The sequence below is a fragment of the Berghia stephanieae genome, chromosome 10 (genome assembly GCF_034508935.2).
Source record: "Berghia stephanieae isolate SIO BIC M18660-M18661 chromosome 10, UCSD_Bste_1.3, whole genome shotgun sequence".
NCBI lineage: Eukaryota > Metazoa > Mollusca > Gastropoda > Nudibranchia > Aeolidiidae > Berghia > Berghia stephanieae.
The window spans coordinates 16,876,790-16,894,940 of NC_088369.1; the positions used below are offsets into that span (position 1 = coordinate 16,876,790).

General features: G+C 34.6%; 2 protein-coding genes across 3 annotated transcripts in view; one reads left to right on the top strand and one right to left on the bottom strand.

Annotated features, from left to right (window-relative positions):
• Positions 1–2,860, bottom strand: part of LOC144980735 (glutamate receptor 2-like) — a 38,758-nt gene extending 35,898 nt beyond the window's left edge. The window contains exon 1 of one of the 2 annotated variants that reach the window (XM_078928457.1): positions 2,646–2,860. The gene's annotated coding sequence lies outside the window, so the exon portion shown is untranslated. Of the gene's footprint in view, positions 1–503; positions 674–2,645 lie in introns of those variants that run through there. The other variant, XM_078928458.1, reaches the window with a different exon arrangement.
• Positions 2,861–10,285: 7,425 nt separating this feature from the next.
• Positions 10,286–18,151, top strand: part of LOC144980595 (putative glutamate receptor) — a 32,675-nt gene continuing 24,809 nt past the window's right edge. Inside the window, exon 1 of the mRNA XM_078928272.1 lies at positions 10,286–10,425. Within this exon, the coding sequence (XP_078784398.1) occupies positions 10,286–10,425 (140 nt within the window). The remainder of the gene's footprint in view (positions 10,426–18,151) is intronic.

Genomic DNA, 18,151 nt, shown 5'->3' on the forward strand with positions numbered 1-18,151 from the left:
GGATGGCTACGCTGACATAGACCGTAGCCATCGTAAACTTATAGATAGTGTGCGCTTGGCTATGAAGCTCATAACATTGCCATCCGGAAGTATAACGGAGCAACACATAAAACATTGTGTAATCATGAACTTTTATAGTCGGGGTAATACAATTTAGTGAGAATCGCTCACAAACGCGGATGGCAAAATACAATAACAAAGGCTTGAGTGACGTCATCTTCGAACTATCTATAACGGACACACAAATATGTGTAACCTTAATCTGATGATGATGATGATGATGATGATGATGATGATGATGATAATAATAAAACTAATATTAATAATAATAACAACAACAACAATAATAATAATAATAATAATAATAATAATAATAATAAAATAATAATAATAATAATAATAATAATAATAATAATAATAATAATAATAATAATAATAATAATAATAATAATAATAATAATAATAATAATAATAATAATAATAATAACGATAACTTATCTTACCTTGCTTAAAGCTTGATATATGAATTATCCTTTAACTGTCTTAAACAATAGTTTATAATTACAAAATCTCATATAGCTTGCATTATATCATTCACAGACAGTTTTACACAACTATGAATGTAAGGAAAAGTATATCAATACGGCAATGTAAAATCGATTAATACTGTCATAGAATACTGGTAATTGAAAATTGGTCATGATCGAATGAATCTTAAATGTGCAAAGTTCGTATTATAATTAAATATAATGACAACCATAATCATCAAAGCAACTACGATAATAATCATACATAAGTCTCTGATAAATTATCATGATTTTACATTGTTTCAGATGTCTTGCATTTTACTTGTCAACATTTACAAACCAGTCTACAAAATCATGAAAGTAATGGAAACTATTATGTCCACATGAAATTTTAAAGTTTAAAAGATAAATAAATAAATGGATAAATAACTAAATCAAACAAACAAATGAATTAACAGATAAATTAAAAATGAATATAAATTAACAAAACCAAATTGAATTCAGAAATTAATCAATTAATATTTTTTTTTAGTTAAATAGAATAATGCATATTAGTCATACTTAAATCTCATAGACTTTAACCTTCGACACCATTATGTTATAGCCTGACACTGAAATCCAAAAGGACTGGCAGTTTGACGTCGTTATTTGGTTTTTGCACCGCCTAGTGAGTGGTCGTTAGTAGAGCTCATGGAAACAAGTTATTTCATTGGTTGAACTATTGAATAAAACTCACGATTTGTCTTCTTTTGTGGCAAAAGACTAGCATTTTGACGTCATTTTTTGGTCAGTGTCAGGCTATAAATTTACGAAGGCCACGCTTTAACTCCCTATCAACAAAGTTTATAAAATTATTCAAAGAGCATGTATTTTGTGTTAAAACAGACATTATTCCATGCTTTCACAATGCGTTTAACAAGTGAGTTCTGTCTTATTTTGGTCTGAAATCTTGGAATATATATTTTATAATTGTCGCCTCTGGTTTAAGTAATCTTGGAAAATGTAAACAAAACTGATGGATTTATATTATTTATATTATGTACTATCATGTAGAGCTGAATTAAGTCTCCCCTAATTCTTCTTAATAATAATAATAATGAAAATAATGATAATAATAATAATAATATTAAATAATAATAATAATAATAATAATAATAATAATAATAATAATAATAATAAATAATAATAATAATAATAATAATAATAATAATAATAATAATAATAATAATAAATAATAATAATAATAATAATAATAATAATAATAATAATAATAATAATAATAATAATAATATAATAATAATAATAATGATGATAATAATAATAATAATAATAATAATAATAATAATAATAATAATAATAATAATAATAATAATAATAATAATAATAATAATAATAATAATAATAATAATAATAATAACAATAATAATAACAATAATGTTTTAAACCAATCATGGCATGAATAGTAATGAAAACGATTTTTTTTCATTGTCTTTAAAAAGAAAACAAAAAACAAAAACAAACCAAAAAAAAACTGCTTCGTGTTGATTTGTTTTCTGTCGAATGTTACAAAAAAAAAAAAAAAAGAATATTTTGCTTAGCCTCAAGTCGACGTATACATATATGCAGGTCTGACATCCGAAACCGCTTATGGGCCTAGTTTAAAATTGTTGTAATGGACAATATTTTGCGTCATTTTTTTGTGGGAGATTTCCATTACAAGAATGAGCCCATAAGGAATTGAGTTATCAGACCTGCAAATAAGTACACGTCGCCTCAATAGGATTCAGTAGTCGTAACGTCACTTCCTTCCTAATGACGCAACACTGGCTCTAAACTATCGGAACAATGGCGGATGCCCGATGAAATATTTCTCCGGCGAGCATAAAAGCGTATCCAGAGGGATAAAACCATAAATTTGATCATGTTTTGACTTTTACACATTCTGGTCACAAGACATATGAAAAGTTCTAGCCAGCTTGAAGAATAATAAGTAATGATTTTCTTTGTTTAGAACCAAGATGGCCGCCGTTGCCGGGCTGCGTGACATCAGACTACTGAATCCAATTATAAATGTTATAGATCTAGATAAGATGAATGATGAGAGAAAAATATACTCACGGTAAGCAGAGAATTCGATTCACATTGGCAGCCTTTGATGTTGTAGGGACGATTTCATAGGTCTAAATTATACACTGTTGTGTTGCTGCTCCGTGTCTATGTGTGTGTGTGTATGTGTGTGTGCGTGTGTGTGTGTATGTGTGTGTGTTTGTATGTGTGTGTGTATGTGTGTTTGTGGTTGTGTGTGTGTGGTTGTGTGTGTATGATTGTGTGTATACGTGTGTGTGGTTGTGTGTGTATGTGTGGTTGTGTGTGTGTGTGTGTGGTTGTGTGTGTGTATGTGTGTGTGTGTGTGTGTGTGTGTGTGTGTGTGTGTGGATGTGTGATTGCCTTATCTATACAATACTTACTGTAAGATTTACAAACCGATATGAAATGCAACATTTACTTTTTCCCCCTTTATCTGCCAAAACACTTTTCTTCATTTTTGGCCACACAAAAAAAAGAAAAATAATCCAAATATAGATCGGCTGACCTCATTCCTAACTCGTCAAAAAGTCACAAAATTAAGCCCGAGACTTCTTTGATTCATCGTTTTGAGAGTTTGTTTTACTTTGAGACGATTTAGCAAGAGATTCATTAGCGTTATTTGATTTGGGTTTTTTTTTTTTTAAACCAGAATGAAAGTTTTCCGGCCAAATGTGTTTTCAAAACTGTTTTGTCGTATTTGGCTGAATTAACGACATGGCCGGATAACCATGAATGGTGTATTTTTTCCATTGACGGGGGACACGACAATATATTCGTGATTAGGGTTACACTGTACCTAGCTACCCTAAAGCTGTGTCTACATTGTTATGTTAAATCGTTTGATTTATGTAACATGATGGCAATTTGACACCGCATGTGATTATCTATTCTAAATGATTCATCCGGAACTGATCTAGACACAGAAATAAACTGATTCGAGAAATCATTGGAACAGATAGCGTATCGACTCTGCTCTTTGTTATTGTATTAAGCCAGCGATTTTTATGAGTAGTTCTCACTAAATTAAGGAGAGAGAGAGAGAGAGAGAGAGAGAGAGAGAGAGAGAGAGAGAGAGAGAGAGAGAAAGGAGAGATAGGGAGGGAGAGAGAGAGTGAGAGAGAGAGAGAGAGAGAGAGAGAGAGAGAGAGAGAGTGAGGAGGACCACAGGCTTTCCCTCTCATAGCTTGTTACAGGAATAATATAATATGGAGTATGATGAAGATGGTGAATGGTGTTATGGGGAATGGTGAAAGTGAAGGATTGTAACAAAAATATTAGGAAGGTTGCTGTGATGATGATGATGATGATGATGATGGATGATGATGAGGATGATGAAGAAGATGGTGATGATGATGATGATGATTATGATGGTGATGATGATGATGATGATAATGATGAGGATGATGATGATGATGATGATGTTGTTGTTGATGCCGGTTTGTTTGTTTGTTTGTTTGTTTGTTTGTTTTTGTTGGTTTTTTTTTCGATGACTACTATGTTACTAGTGTGCATCTGTGTGAGAGTGTCTATGTAAATATTGTATTGTTATAAATGTGTAACCAAATGACAAATTGCCACTTTTTTTTAGGACAATAAAGATATATTATTATTTATTATTATTATTATTATTATTATTATTATTATTATTATTATTATTATTATTATTATTATTATTATTATTATTATTATTATTATTATTATTATTATTATTATTATTATATTATTATTATTATTATTATTATTATTATTATTATTATTATTATTATTATTATTATTATTATTATTATTATATCAATCAGACTATAATAAATGTTTAAGGTTACACATAGCATTGTGTGTTGGTACGTTATATCCGGCAGGCGGATGTTGTGAGCACTTTACCCAAACGAACAGCACCAATACTGATGGAGAGCCCACAATAATAGGGGGGGGGGGGATAATAAAGGCATTCGTCTACTTTATTTATTATACAACTGTATTGTGAAATTTGTTTGGCGTATTCATATTATTGAGTTATTGCCCTTGGCGAATTTAGTAAACATCTTACTATATATCATGAAAAATGCACTGAATAACTTGTACATATCTACCTCTAAATAATGTGATAATTTTCTTTATTCTACCCCTCTCATTGGAAAACTCTATCATTTCTTCGTAAATACGTAGGCTTTGAATAAAGCTTTGAACGCGTTGAATAAAAATTATTTTATTCAGCTGATCGGTAATTAGAAATAATCTTTTGGTGCGCATGAATACAAATCCAACGTTTTTCTTTTTTTTAAGTCAGATTGTAATTCAAGCAGAAGGAGAAAGATAAGTTTTGGTGAATAGAAGTAGATACCATACAATTGGTTACAAACTATCTAATAATCTTACCTGAGGGGTGGAATAAACGTATATTCTTTCATTTCGTTGTATTTCTTAAACTCGTTATATTTTTATACTTCCGAATGGCATTGTTATGAGCCTCTTAGCCAAGCGCATACTATCTATAGAATTGACAAAGTATAATAAAAGAATCGTAACAAGAAATATTATATCTCATCTTATCCCATCTGTGCTTCTATTTTCGCAATAACGAAAATATTTAAAAGTAAAAGATGGGGGGAGGGGGTGGGGTGGGGTGGGGGGGGGGGGTATCATCCTACACTATCAATTTTTGAAGTAAAAAACCCCAGCCAAATATTTTTAAAGCGTTTTATAAAAGTTTATTATCTAGACTACATTAGGTATGAATTTTTGAAGGAGAAATATGTGTCCTTATCTTATATTATAATAAAACGTTTTATAAATGTAAGATATACCTTTTGTGTACATACATGCAGGTCTGATACCCGAATCCAATTCTGGGCCTAGTTTAACATTGTTGTAATGGACAATATTTTGCGTCATTTATTTCTAGATTTCCATTACAACAATGAGCCCATCATGAAATGAGTTGTCAGATCTACAAAAAGGTACACATCGTTTTATATGAATGGCTTTGAATGTGGAACGAATGAATCGTGCTGAATGGTGAGCTATAGATATAAAATAACAGTCTTCATTTCATTTCATTTGAATGAAGTTTGCAGAATGGATGTAAATTGTAGCACAGAGAAATTCTGAACGGTTGGCTGCACGTAGACAGAAACCATTCAGCTTAGGCCACACTGCGAGCGAAGCGGGCTGGGCGAAGCAAAGCGATTTATACTACTGTGGATTCACTGAGAGCGATGGAAAGCGAGCGATCAAAGCGATCCATGCTTAATGTGTAATCATTTCTTTCAGAGTGTGCTGTATAGGCGGGAGACAATCGAGCGATGCGAGCGAAGAAAAATGGTCAAATCGCGCTCTGCCTCGTTGCTGATATTATGCCAGTTGCCTCTATATTTGTTTTTTTTTATTTTTTTTTTTTTATGTTCTCGTTCCGCTCCGTCCCTCCCGCTTCGCTCGCAGTGTGGCCTCCGCTTTAGAGAGAAGCAACCTGCCATGAACTGTGACCAGAATTTGTCTCAACATGGCACGATTTATCGGCGAAGTGAACAGATTTCTTATAATTCCATTTCAGCTTAACTCAAATACATTGTGTTAAAATAATATGTCAGGCAGAATCAAAACTGAATATAACAGCATCAAAAAAGAACAAAAATCTCAAACACGGAACGGTTCGGGATCAAAACCCTTCTTCAGCCAACAACAAAAACAATAAATACATAAATACATTACTAAATTATTTTTTTTAAATTGAGCTTTATACAGCGCAATATCCACTAAATTAGCTCAAAGCGCTTTACAAGGGGTCCCTGGTCAACAGCAACAGTTAACATGTAGGACGGTACATGACGCCTGTTAGGTGATATTACAATTTTTCGGACAAAGACAACTCATTTTACACCTGTGTACGGTGAGAGAATGTGAGGAAAGAGCTTTCTCCAAGGACTCAACTATGCCCTAGCGAGCCTCGAACCCAAGACCTTCCCACTTGACCACATAGCCGCACAAGTATTTGGCAAGTCAATATATGTGACGAATCGTCTCTAATGGGTTATATATTGGGATGGACTCGATGATGGAAACTGAATGTATAGAAGGAACGAAATTGACGTCACTCTGTTCTTTGTTATTGTTTTTATCCAGTCATTTTTATGAGTAGTTCTCACTAAATTGTTTTAATCAGACAATGAGGTGAATGCGGTTATCACAGATAACCAACACAGTGAATACTTTAAAGAGGAAAGCACACATATAGATAGTATGCGCTTTGCTAAGAAGCTCATAACATTGCCATCCGGAAGTATAACGAACCAACACACAAAACTGTGTGTATCCATGAACGTTTATAGTCGGATTAATACAGTTCAGTGAGCATTACTCATAAACGCGGATGGCAAAAAACAAAAATAAAGACCTGAGTGACGTCATCTTCAAACTATCTATAGATAGAATGCGCTTGACCAAGGAGTTCACAACATTGCCATCCGGAAGTAAAACGGACCAACACACAAACTCTGTGTAAACATGAACTTTTATAGTCTGGTTAATACAGTTTAGTGAGAACAACTCACAAACGCGGATGGCAAAAACAATAACAAAGGCCTGAGTGACGTCATCTGCATACTCTCTATAGATAGAATACGCTTGGCCAAGGAGTTCACAACATTGCCATCCGGAAGTATAACGGACCAACACACAAACTCTGTGTTACCATAAACTTTTATAGTCTGGTTAATACAGTTTAGTGAGAACAACTCACAAACGCGGATGGCAAAAACAATAACAAAGGCCTGAGTGACGTCATCTGCATACTATCTATAAACACTTTTTTAAGGGCTCGATGATTTCTACGAGTGAACAAAGCTCACAAAATCACACATACATCATTTTCAAAACAAGCCTTAACACCCGAGATACCAGTCAGTCCCGTGTGGAGAGGTCATTGTCATTTGTCTTTGTCCACAAACAAAGGGACTGAATTTGGTAGATAACGCATTCACTCAATAAACGAATAAGCTTACACACAGTTTTGTGTGTTGGTACGTTATAGATAGAATGAAGTTGACGTCACTCGGGTCTTTGTTATGTTTTTTTGTTTGTTTTTTTGCCATCCGCGTTTATGAGTAATTCTCACTAAACTGTATTAACCAGACTACAAACGTTTAAGGTAATACTTAGTTTTGTGTGATAGTCCGTTATACTTCCGGATGGCAAAGTTATGAGCTTCTTAGCCAAGTGCAGACTATCTATATCCGGCTGGCGGATGATATGAGTTTTTTAACTAAACGCATAGTATCAATATGGGCGTCTCCGTTTTGACTGTGAAAAACTAGTCATTAAAAACGACAAGCTAACAACGATAACAAAGAGCTGAGTGACGTCAACTTTGTTCCTTCTTTAAGCGCCTAGTGTTGTGGTTTTTGGCATGCAGAATTCGTGATAATTTTTCTTAAATTTCGCACACGATCAAACCAGTGATTCTCGTGTATAGATAGTTCGAAGTTGACGTCACTCAGGTCTTTGTTGATGTTTTTTGCCATCCGCGTTTATGAGTAATGCTCACTGAACTCCATTAACCTGACTAAAAACGTTCATGGATACACACAGTTTTGTGTGTTGTTCCGTTATACTTCCGGATGGCAATGTTATGAGCTTCTTCGCCAAGCGCATACTATCTATAGTTCACATTCTAATTATATTTTTAGAACGGAAGTGTGTCATCGCCGTGTGTTGTTAGGTGTGTAAATCAATTTTGGCAGTAAAGTGTTGTATAGATAGTATGCAGATGACGTCACTCAGGCCTTTGTTATTGTTTTTGCCATCCGCGTTTGTGAGTTGTTCTCACTAAACTGTATTAATCAGACTATAAAAGTTCATGGTTACACAGAGTTTGTGTGTTGGTCCATTATACTTCCGGATGGCAATGTTGTGAACTCCTTGGCCAAGCGCATTCTATCTATAGATAGAATGCGGTTGGCCAAGGAGTTCACAACATTGCCATCCGGAAGTATAACGGACCAACACACAAACTCTGTGTAACCATGAACGTTTATAGTCAGGTTAATACAATTTAGTGAGAACAACTCACAAACGCGGATGGCAAAAACAATAACAAAGGCCTGAGTGACGTCATCTGCATACTATCTATAGATAGAATGCGCTTGGCCAAGGAGTTCACAACATTGCCATCCGGAAGTATAACGGACCAACACACAAACTCTGTGTAACCATGAACTTTTATAGTCTGGTTAATACAGTTTAGTGAGAACAACTCACAAACGCGGATGGCAAAAACAATAACAAAGGCCTGAGTGACGTCATCTGCATACTATCTATAGATAGAATGCGCTTGGCCAAGGAGTTCACAACATTGCCATCCGGAAGTATAACGGACCAACACACAAACTCTGTGTAACCATGAACTTTTATAGTCTGGTTAATACAGTTTAGTGAGAACAACTCACAAACGCGGATGGCAAAAACAATAACAAAGGCCTGAGTGACGTCATCTGCATACTATCTATAGATAGAATGCGCTTGGCCAAGGAGTTCACAACATTGCCATCCGGAAGTATAACGGACCAACACACAAACTCTGTGTAACCATGAACTTTTATAGTCTGGTTAATACAGTTTAGTGAGAACAACTCACAAACGCGGATGGCAAAAACAATAACAAAGGCCTGAGTGACGTCATCTGCATACTATCTATAGATAGAATGCGCTTGGCCAAGGAGTTCACAACATTGCCATCCGGAAGTATAACGGACCAACACACAAACTCTGTGTAACCATGAACTTTTATAGTCTGGTTAATACAGTTTAGTGAGAACAACTCACAAACGCGGATGGCAAAAACAATAACAAAGGCCTGAGTGACGTCATCTGCATACTATCTATAGATAGAATGCGCTTGGCCAAGGAGTTCACAACATTGCCATCCGGAAGTATAACGGACCAACACACAAACTCTGTGTAACCATGAACTTTTATAGTCTGGTTAATACAGTTTAGTGAGAACAACTCACAAACGCGGATGGCAAAAACAATAACAAAGGCCTTAGTGACGTCATCTGCATACTATCTATAGATAGAATGCGCTTGGCCAAGGAGTTCACAACATTGCCATCCGGAAGTATAACGGACCAACACACAAACTCTGTGTAACCATGAACTTTTATAGTCTGGTTAATACAGTTTAGTGAGAACAACTCACAAACGCGGATGGCAAAAACAATAACAAAGGCCTGCGTGACGTCATATGCATACTATCTATATATAGTTCGAAGATGACGTCACTCTGGTCTTTGTTATTGTTCTTTTGCCATCCGCGTTTGTGAGTAATGCTCACTGAACTGTTTTATCCCGACTATAGATAGCATGCGCTTGGCTAAGAAGCTCATAACATTGTCATCCGGAAGTATAACGGACCAACACACAAAACTGTGTGTATCCATTAACGTTTAAGGCCTGGTTAATACAGTTTCGTGAGAACAACTCACAAACGCGGATGGCAAAAACAATAACAAAGGCCTGTGTGACGTCATCTTCGAACTATCTGTAAACGTTCATGGATACACACAGTTTTGTGTGTTGGTCCGTTATACTTCCGGATGGCAATGTTATGAGCTTCTTAGCCAAGCGCATACTATCTATATATTATTATCTAATCCCCAAATCTTGTGTTTTCTATCATGCAGAAAAGAGATATTCTTCAAGGTACCCCACCCACCCTTGCCATTCAAAGTCAAAGGACGTGTTGTCTTTTCATGCCCAATTTTATGACCTGTGTCAACACACTTGGATCTCGACACGTCAGGCCTTATAGCTTTAGGTAGGTTTATAACATTCAAACTTAGCCTCAATGGAATAAAGTCGGGAGTGATATTTATCCCCCTGTGCATGTAATGTAAATGTTGCTGCTCGAAGCTCGAAGAAATAGATAATAATGTGAAATTGATTGTAAGCTTAAATTAAATCTGTACTATAGATAGTATGCAGATGGCGTCACTCAGGTCTTTGTTATTGTTTTTTGCCATCCGCGTTTATGAGTAATGCTCACTGAACTGTATTAACCCTACTATAAACGTTCATGGATACACACAGTTTTGTGTGTTGGTCCGTTATACTTCCGGATGGCAATGTTATGAGTTTCTTAGCCAAGCGCACACTATCTAATCCCCAAATCTTGTGTTTTCTATCATGCAGAAAAGAGATATTCTTCAAGGTACACCACCCACTCTTGCCATTCAAAGAACGTGTTGCCTTTTCATGCCGAATTTTATGACCTGTGTCAACGAACACACTTGGATCTCGACACGGCAGGCCTTATAGCTTTAGGAAGGTTTATAACATTCAAACTTAGCCTCAATGGAAAAGAGTCGAGAGTGATATTTATCCCCCTGTGTATGTAATGTAAATGTTGCTGCTCGAAGCTCGAAGAAATAGATAATAAGGTGACATTGATTGTAAGCTTAAATTAAATCTATACTATAACGTACCAACACACAAAACTGTGTGTAACCTTAATCTGTTTTTGTAATTGAATTGGATTCAGTAGTCTGATATCACGCCACCTGACAACGGCGGCCATCTTGGTTCTAAACAAAGAATATCATTACTTTTTATTCTTCATGCTGGCTAGAACTTTTCATATGCCTTGTGATCAGAATGTGTAAAAGTCAAAACATGATCAAATTTATGGGGTTTTTTCCCTCTGGATACGCTTTTATGCTCGCCGGAGAAATATTTCATACGGCGCCCGCCATTGCTCCGATAGTTTAGAGCCAGTGTTACTAAGTTACCATTCGTCATTAGGAAGGAAGTGACGTTTAGACTGTTGACGAGTATTGAAGCTCACAGTCAATTTCACATTATTATTTATCCCTGTGCATGTAAATAAACGCTTTTGTTTTTGTTTTTCTTTTTCGGAGTTATTTATTTCATGGGGAGAAATTCTGTACGTATCCACAACTTACAAACAATTAATAGACGTGAGTTTTTAATATATTGTTCAATACCCACTAAACGTGCTTAAAGCGTTTTACAACGCTTTATTAACCTGGGACTTCGTCCTCCGGAAGAATGGTATTACACTTCAAATGAAATAAGAACCAGTTTTTTGACATCACGCTTGTCTTCCCTATTGTAAACCTAGATTTTTTTTTTTGATTTTTTTTAAACTAACAAATCCTTCCTGTGTGGGGTTCCTACCTCCCATAGTGGGCAGGGAGGTACTTATTGTGTCTTCTATCCCCCTATATCTGTTTTCCAACTTGCATTCTGTCTTTGTCTTGGAATGAGATTGCTTGGTTTTGTCCTGGCCCTGGTCGGGGTCCTGCCTGGGAGGGAAACAGTCAAATGCATAGTTATTGTTTTGGGAGATGATATTTTTTTCCTTGTAAATCATCTCTCTGTTATGTATTATTATATTTGTTCTAATTTATAATGTAAGCATTTGAGTGTGTTCCTCTTAGTGGGGACCGTGCTTGTCTCCAGATGATACTTATTGGTGATCTCAAACTAAGAACATTGATGGTATGCTCTTGGAATCTACATCTGATCCCTATTTGTTCCCAGTTCCTCTGTGTCTTACTTTTTCTTGGGTGCTTTAATTGTAATTCTTGGACTCTTTTACTATCCCATTGTATTCCTTTTTACTGGCACTGATATAACATAAATGTGTTGCAAGCGCCGTAAAACCCTTAAAAACAAACAAAACAATATCGCCGGACTCTAAAACAAAAACACATAAGAATTTTGGACAGAAATCTCTTCCTTCAAATTAAGATAATGATGCCAATCTTGTCCAAAAAAAAAAACTCTCAATCCTGGGACTTCTTCTTTCAGAAGAGTGGTATTACACTTCCAATGAAATAGGAACCAGTTTTTCGACATCACACTTTTCTTCTCTATTGTAAACCTAGATTTTTGTTTGTTTGGTTTCTTTTAAACTAACAAATCATCTTCCGTTTAGCTGTCGCTGACACGACAGTAAAAGTGTCGCAGGCTCGCAGTGGCGGTTCTAGCCTATTTACAGTGGTGGGGCAAAGAGGATTCGGTCATATATATATATATATATATATATATATATATATATATATATATATATATATATATATATATATATATATATATATATATATATGATATATATTTTTTTTTTTTATTTTTTTTTTGTTTTTTTTTTAATAAAAAATTTTTTTGATTTTTTTTTCGCCTTTAAACAAAAAATATTTCAACCACCAATAATCACATTCACAATGAAATGACAATACCAGTAGATTTTAATTCTTCCAAACGTAATCAAAAATGAATCACGAAAGAGAATACAACTAAAAAATAAAGCAACGAGACATAATGCGACAACACCTTGACAATACAAGTCCATTTCCTTCACTCGAAAAATTAAAGAGATGCTTTAATCCCTCAACGGCGATATTAATATTGCTTTTACATATTTCTGGTTTTCAGTAGTACGTAGTGACCTTAAAGTTTTCATGGAGAAGCAACAACAGCGATATGACTCGAGTTTCATTCAGAGCTCAAATTGCATAATTTTTACTGCTGTCTTGGTGGTCAGAATGATTGTGCCGGTGGTGGTAGTGGTTGGAATAGTGGTAGCGGTGATGGTGGTGGTGGAGGAGGAGGAGGAAGACGAGGCGGTGAGGGGTAATTATGGTAGTGGTTTTGGTGGTGCTGTTGGTTAGAATGATAGTTGTGGAGACGATGACGGAAATTGTATGATGATGTTGATATTGTTTTTATTGCTATTGTTGTACTTGTTGTTAATATTGTTGTTGTTGTTGTTGTTGTTAATGATGATGATGATGATGATGATGATGATGATGATGATGATGATGATGATGATGATGATGATGATGATGATGGTTATGATGACAACGACGATGTCGTCGACAATGATGGTTACCATACGATATTACAAAATTTATTCAATCTTAGGCTTTCGCCAATTAATCATACAATTTGATGACCACATACATGAAAGTGGAAAATAATGGCAAATGGGACCAAACAATAAACTGATACCATTAATAACCACCAAAAAAAAATACAACAATAGTAATACCACCAATACGTACAATAATAATAACAATGATAATAATAATAATAATAATAATAATAATAATAATAATAATAATAATAATAATAATAATAATAATAATAATAATAATAATAATAATAATAATAATAATAATAATAATAATAATAATAATAATAATAATAATAATAATAATTAATAATAATAATAATAATAATAATAATAATAATAATAATAAAATAAATAATAATAATAATAATAATAATAATAATAATAATAATAATAATAATAATAATAATAATAATAATAATAATAATAATAATAATAATATTACCATCATCATTACTACTACCACCACCGCTACCACTATACCACCATCACCATCATTATTACGTTTCCAATTATTTTTTCTCGTTTTTTAAAATTTGATATCTATCAAAACAGACGAAAATTCCGGTGATTTTTTTAAAGGGTAGTTAAAATATCTACGATTTTATTAGCCCTGAAAACTACGATTTTTATTTTCCTATCTAAAGTAGGCAGGTCTGCTATGACAAGTATCAGTATCAGTTCCATAGTCAAAATAAGACAAACAAAAACAACGTTTATTTAATATTAGGCTTTCGCCAATACTTCATACAATATAATTAAGACAAAATAATGTTACCAATCTCTCCTCATGTATTCGTTTGACTATCGTCACAATAATTACCGTGTTATCTTTGCTCCTTACCCAACCAATCCCTTGCTTCCCGCCTCTTCATCGCGAACCATCTTATGTGTGTATTAGCTTCAGGACGGGCAAGTACGGAATCTGCCCACCCTTCCTTTAAAGGTATTTATTTCCTCTATAACTTAGAATTCAACTATCTCCTTACTCAGAAGAGTATTTCTCGTATACTAATTCAATTGTTGAGAAAACCAAAATGGTGGTTGTATTTTATATATTTATTTAGTCGTGACTTTTGAATAAAAGTGTTTTGTTTTATTAGAGGGAATACAATAGAAAATACATTGTTTTGCAAAATTATTTAGTCTGGCAATAAAAATACTGCGGTAATTACTTTAAGAATTTATAAAAAAAAAGAATTAACAAATTAATTTGTTAAAAAACAAAACAAAAAACAACAACAAAAAACAACAACAACAACAACAAACAAATAAGAAAACAATTTAAATAAATGAGTTTTGAGAAGTACTTAAAGAAAACGAGGGAAAAAAAAGAAATAATTTAAATGGATAAACAAATATATTAAAACAACACAAACTAATACTAAATTGATATAATATTAGTAAATTAATAAATTTAATTCAATACTGGAACCTTCCCAGCACAAGTAAGGCAATAAATAAGAAAAAGTTCGTTTGCCAAAATCTCTATTTAGTGTACACTGGTTAATAAGGTGGGCTCATTTGAATTAGCCCGACCTAGTACTAGAGAGGCCAGACAGCAAAATCACCGTCAGGCGACGTGACGATGAGATGACGATGTGGGCGGAGTGGAGTGGAGTGGTTTGGGGGGGGGGGTGATAAAAAGAACAGGAGCGCATCCTGGTTTATGCATTACGGGGTGCATGGTGATTCGCAATCTATCAAAGATACACACAAATTGATTTCAGTATGAAGTATTAAGTTTAAGTAGTAACTTTTGAAATTATCTAATTTAAATTTGATTATTTCGGACCTGGTAATACAGCATATAACTTGAAAAAACAGGCTGGTATTTGCCCACCCTGCCCATTATTACCAGCCGTCCCTGCAGGCTCGTAAACCCATTAAAAAAAAAACAATAGATTTATACCTGATATTATGGTAATTAATTATGTCGATATATTTAAATAACCGCTACCGTGTCAATAATCATAGGCCATTAAACAATGTGAAAAGCACAATTGAACTTGTATTAATAATAATGAAGGTGTCTGTAACAGTTTGGTTGATGGTGATAACAATAAAAATGCTACTGATGGAGGTGTCTGTAACAGTTTGGTTGATGGTGATAACAATAAAAATGCTACTGATGGAGGTGTCTGTAACAGTTTGGTTGATGGTGATAACAATAAAAATGCTACTGATGGAGGTGTCTGTAACAGTTTGGTTGATGGTGATGATGGTGATAACAATAAAAATGCTACTGATGGAGGTGTCTGTAACAGTTTGGTTGATGGTGATAACAATAAAAATGCTACTGATGGAGGTGTCTGTAACAGTTTCGTTGATGGTGATAACAATAAAAATGCTACTGATGGAGGTGTCTGTAACAGTTTGGTTGATGGTGATAACAATAAAAATGCTACTGATGGAGGTGTCTGTAACAGTTTGGTTGATGGTGATGATGGTGATAACAATAAAAATGCTACTGATGGAGGTGTCTGTAACAGTTTGGTTGATGGTGATGATGGTGATAACAATAAAAATGCTACTGATGGAGGTGTCTGTAACAGTTTGGTTGATGGTGATGATGGTGATAACAATAAAAATGCTACTGATATAGTATACTGATAACTCATTGTCATAGTTATTCTAGTAAATTTTAATATCCATATTATGAATTGTCCTGTAACCCAGACCTTTTATAGTCTAATTGTTGTGATAGATTCAATCTAAAACTAACGTGTACTTGAATCAGTCCGTAGACATCTGTCACAGTAAGGGTTGTTCACAATTATCTTATTAAATTTTATTGTATTAATAACTGAATTCATCTCACTCCAGTTATATTTCGGTAGGCTTAGATAAACTTTACCTTCTAATATTAGATCGTCTTTTCCTTTTTATAGCCTTCCATCGAATAAATTTCTAATTAGTGAATACTTTTCGTTCTACATTCTGTCACGTAGCCACTTATTATAAAAGCTGATAGGTCTAACATTCTACACTCACTTCTCTCCACAATCTATGCCGGACGGCCAGTCGCTCCATTCCTTATATATACTGGAAGATTTTTATCTTTTGGGACTTTGTGGATATTATATCTCCACCATCAAGACGCCGGGGCTTTTACCTTTGATTGTATAATCTTCAAGGATCAAACCTGAGCCCGCTGTCAAAGAACTATACAATAACCCCTTACCAATTGCCTGGAAGTGGAACTTTACGAGCCGGAGCCTGTTATCAGAGGAATATATTATCCAAGCCTGTCAACTGCCTGGAAACGTAAACTTACGAACCTGACATATTATCATAAGTTACGTAATATATTCACATTTCTATTTGTAACTACCACAATCACTATTTATCTCTTTTAATTAAATTTCATCTTTCTTTTTATTTCATTTTAAACAAATCGTTAGGTAATTGTTTTTCATTTATAGTAACTAGTAAATTCTGGGGCCTCATTCTACATATATCTTTATGCATAGTCGAGTAGCTCTTTACTCACTTGAGACCATGACAACTTCCTCTCGCTCATTAGGTTTATTATGTAATAATATACAATTTAAATTTGGCACGGATTTTCCCAGATTTAATTGGATTCAATAGTCTGCTGTCACGTCGCCCAGCAACGGCGGCCATCGTGGTTCTAAACAAAGAAAATCGGCACTTTTTATTCCTCATGCTGGCTAGAACTTTTCATATGTCTTGTGATCAGAATGTGTAAAAGTCAAAACATGATCAGATTTATAATGGTTTTTTTTTTCCTCTGGATACGCTTTTATGCTCGTCGGAGAAATATTTCATAAGGGCGTCCGCCATTGTTCCGATAGTTTAGAGCCAGTTACTAAGTTACCATGCGTCATTACGAGGGAAGTGACGTGACGACTGTTGAAGCGTATTAGAACGAAAATGACGTCACTAAGCACTTTGTTATTGTTTTTAATCGGACATTTCTATGAGTGACGAAGTGGCCGAGTGGTTAAGGCATTGCACTGCGACTCGGAATGTCTCGGGTTCGAGCCCCGCTTCAGGTACTTTCAGGTTTTCCCTTGGGCAAGATATTATTAACCCGAAATTTGCTCACTTGGACAACATGGGTGATTCGTGTTGACATCAGACATCTTGTTTGATGAATATTCAAAAGGGGGGGGGGGGAGGCAGCGTGCCTCAGCGGTACGGCCTTTGCTTCGTACCCGAAAGGTATTGAGTTCGATCACCCGCCGCTGTGCTGTGTGGCCTTGAGCAAGTCACATCGCTCTTGCTCAATTTGCGACGCGCGCTGCACTGCGGCTTACGCCTGGGTTATTCCAGTCTTCTCTTGGAGCGGGTAGTTGGATGGGAGCATCACCCTTGAATCGTATACCTATGATGTTCGCATGGGTTTACGATCCGATAGTGATGTCGTTTCTTCTTCTCTTTACTAGCCTATCCTGCTTCTTTGGTTTGTGATTGTATTTTTGACAGGGGATATTTTATTTTCTGTATATCTTCTGCCTGTTTAATCTTGGTTATTTATAATTTAGCTTATGATATCTTTAGGTTATGATTTTGATTTACATTTGTACTATTTTTGTTAGTGTTAGATTGCTTGTTTTTTTTTTTTTTTTGTTTCAGCGGTCTC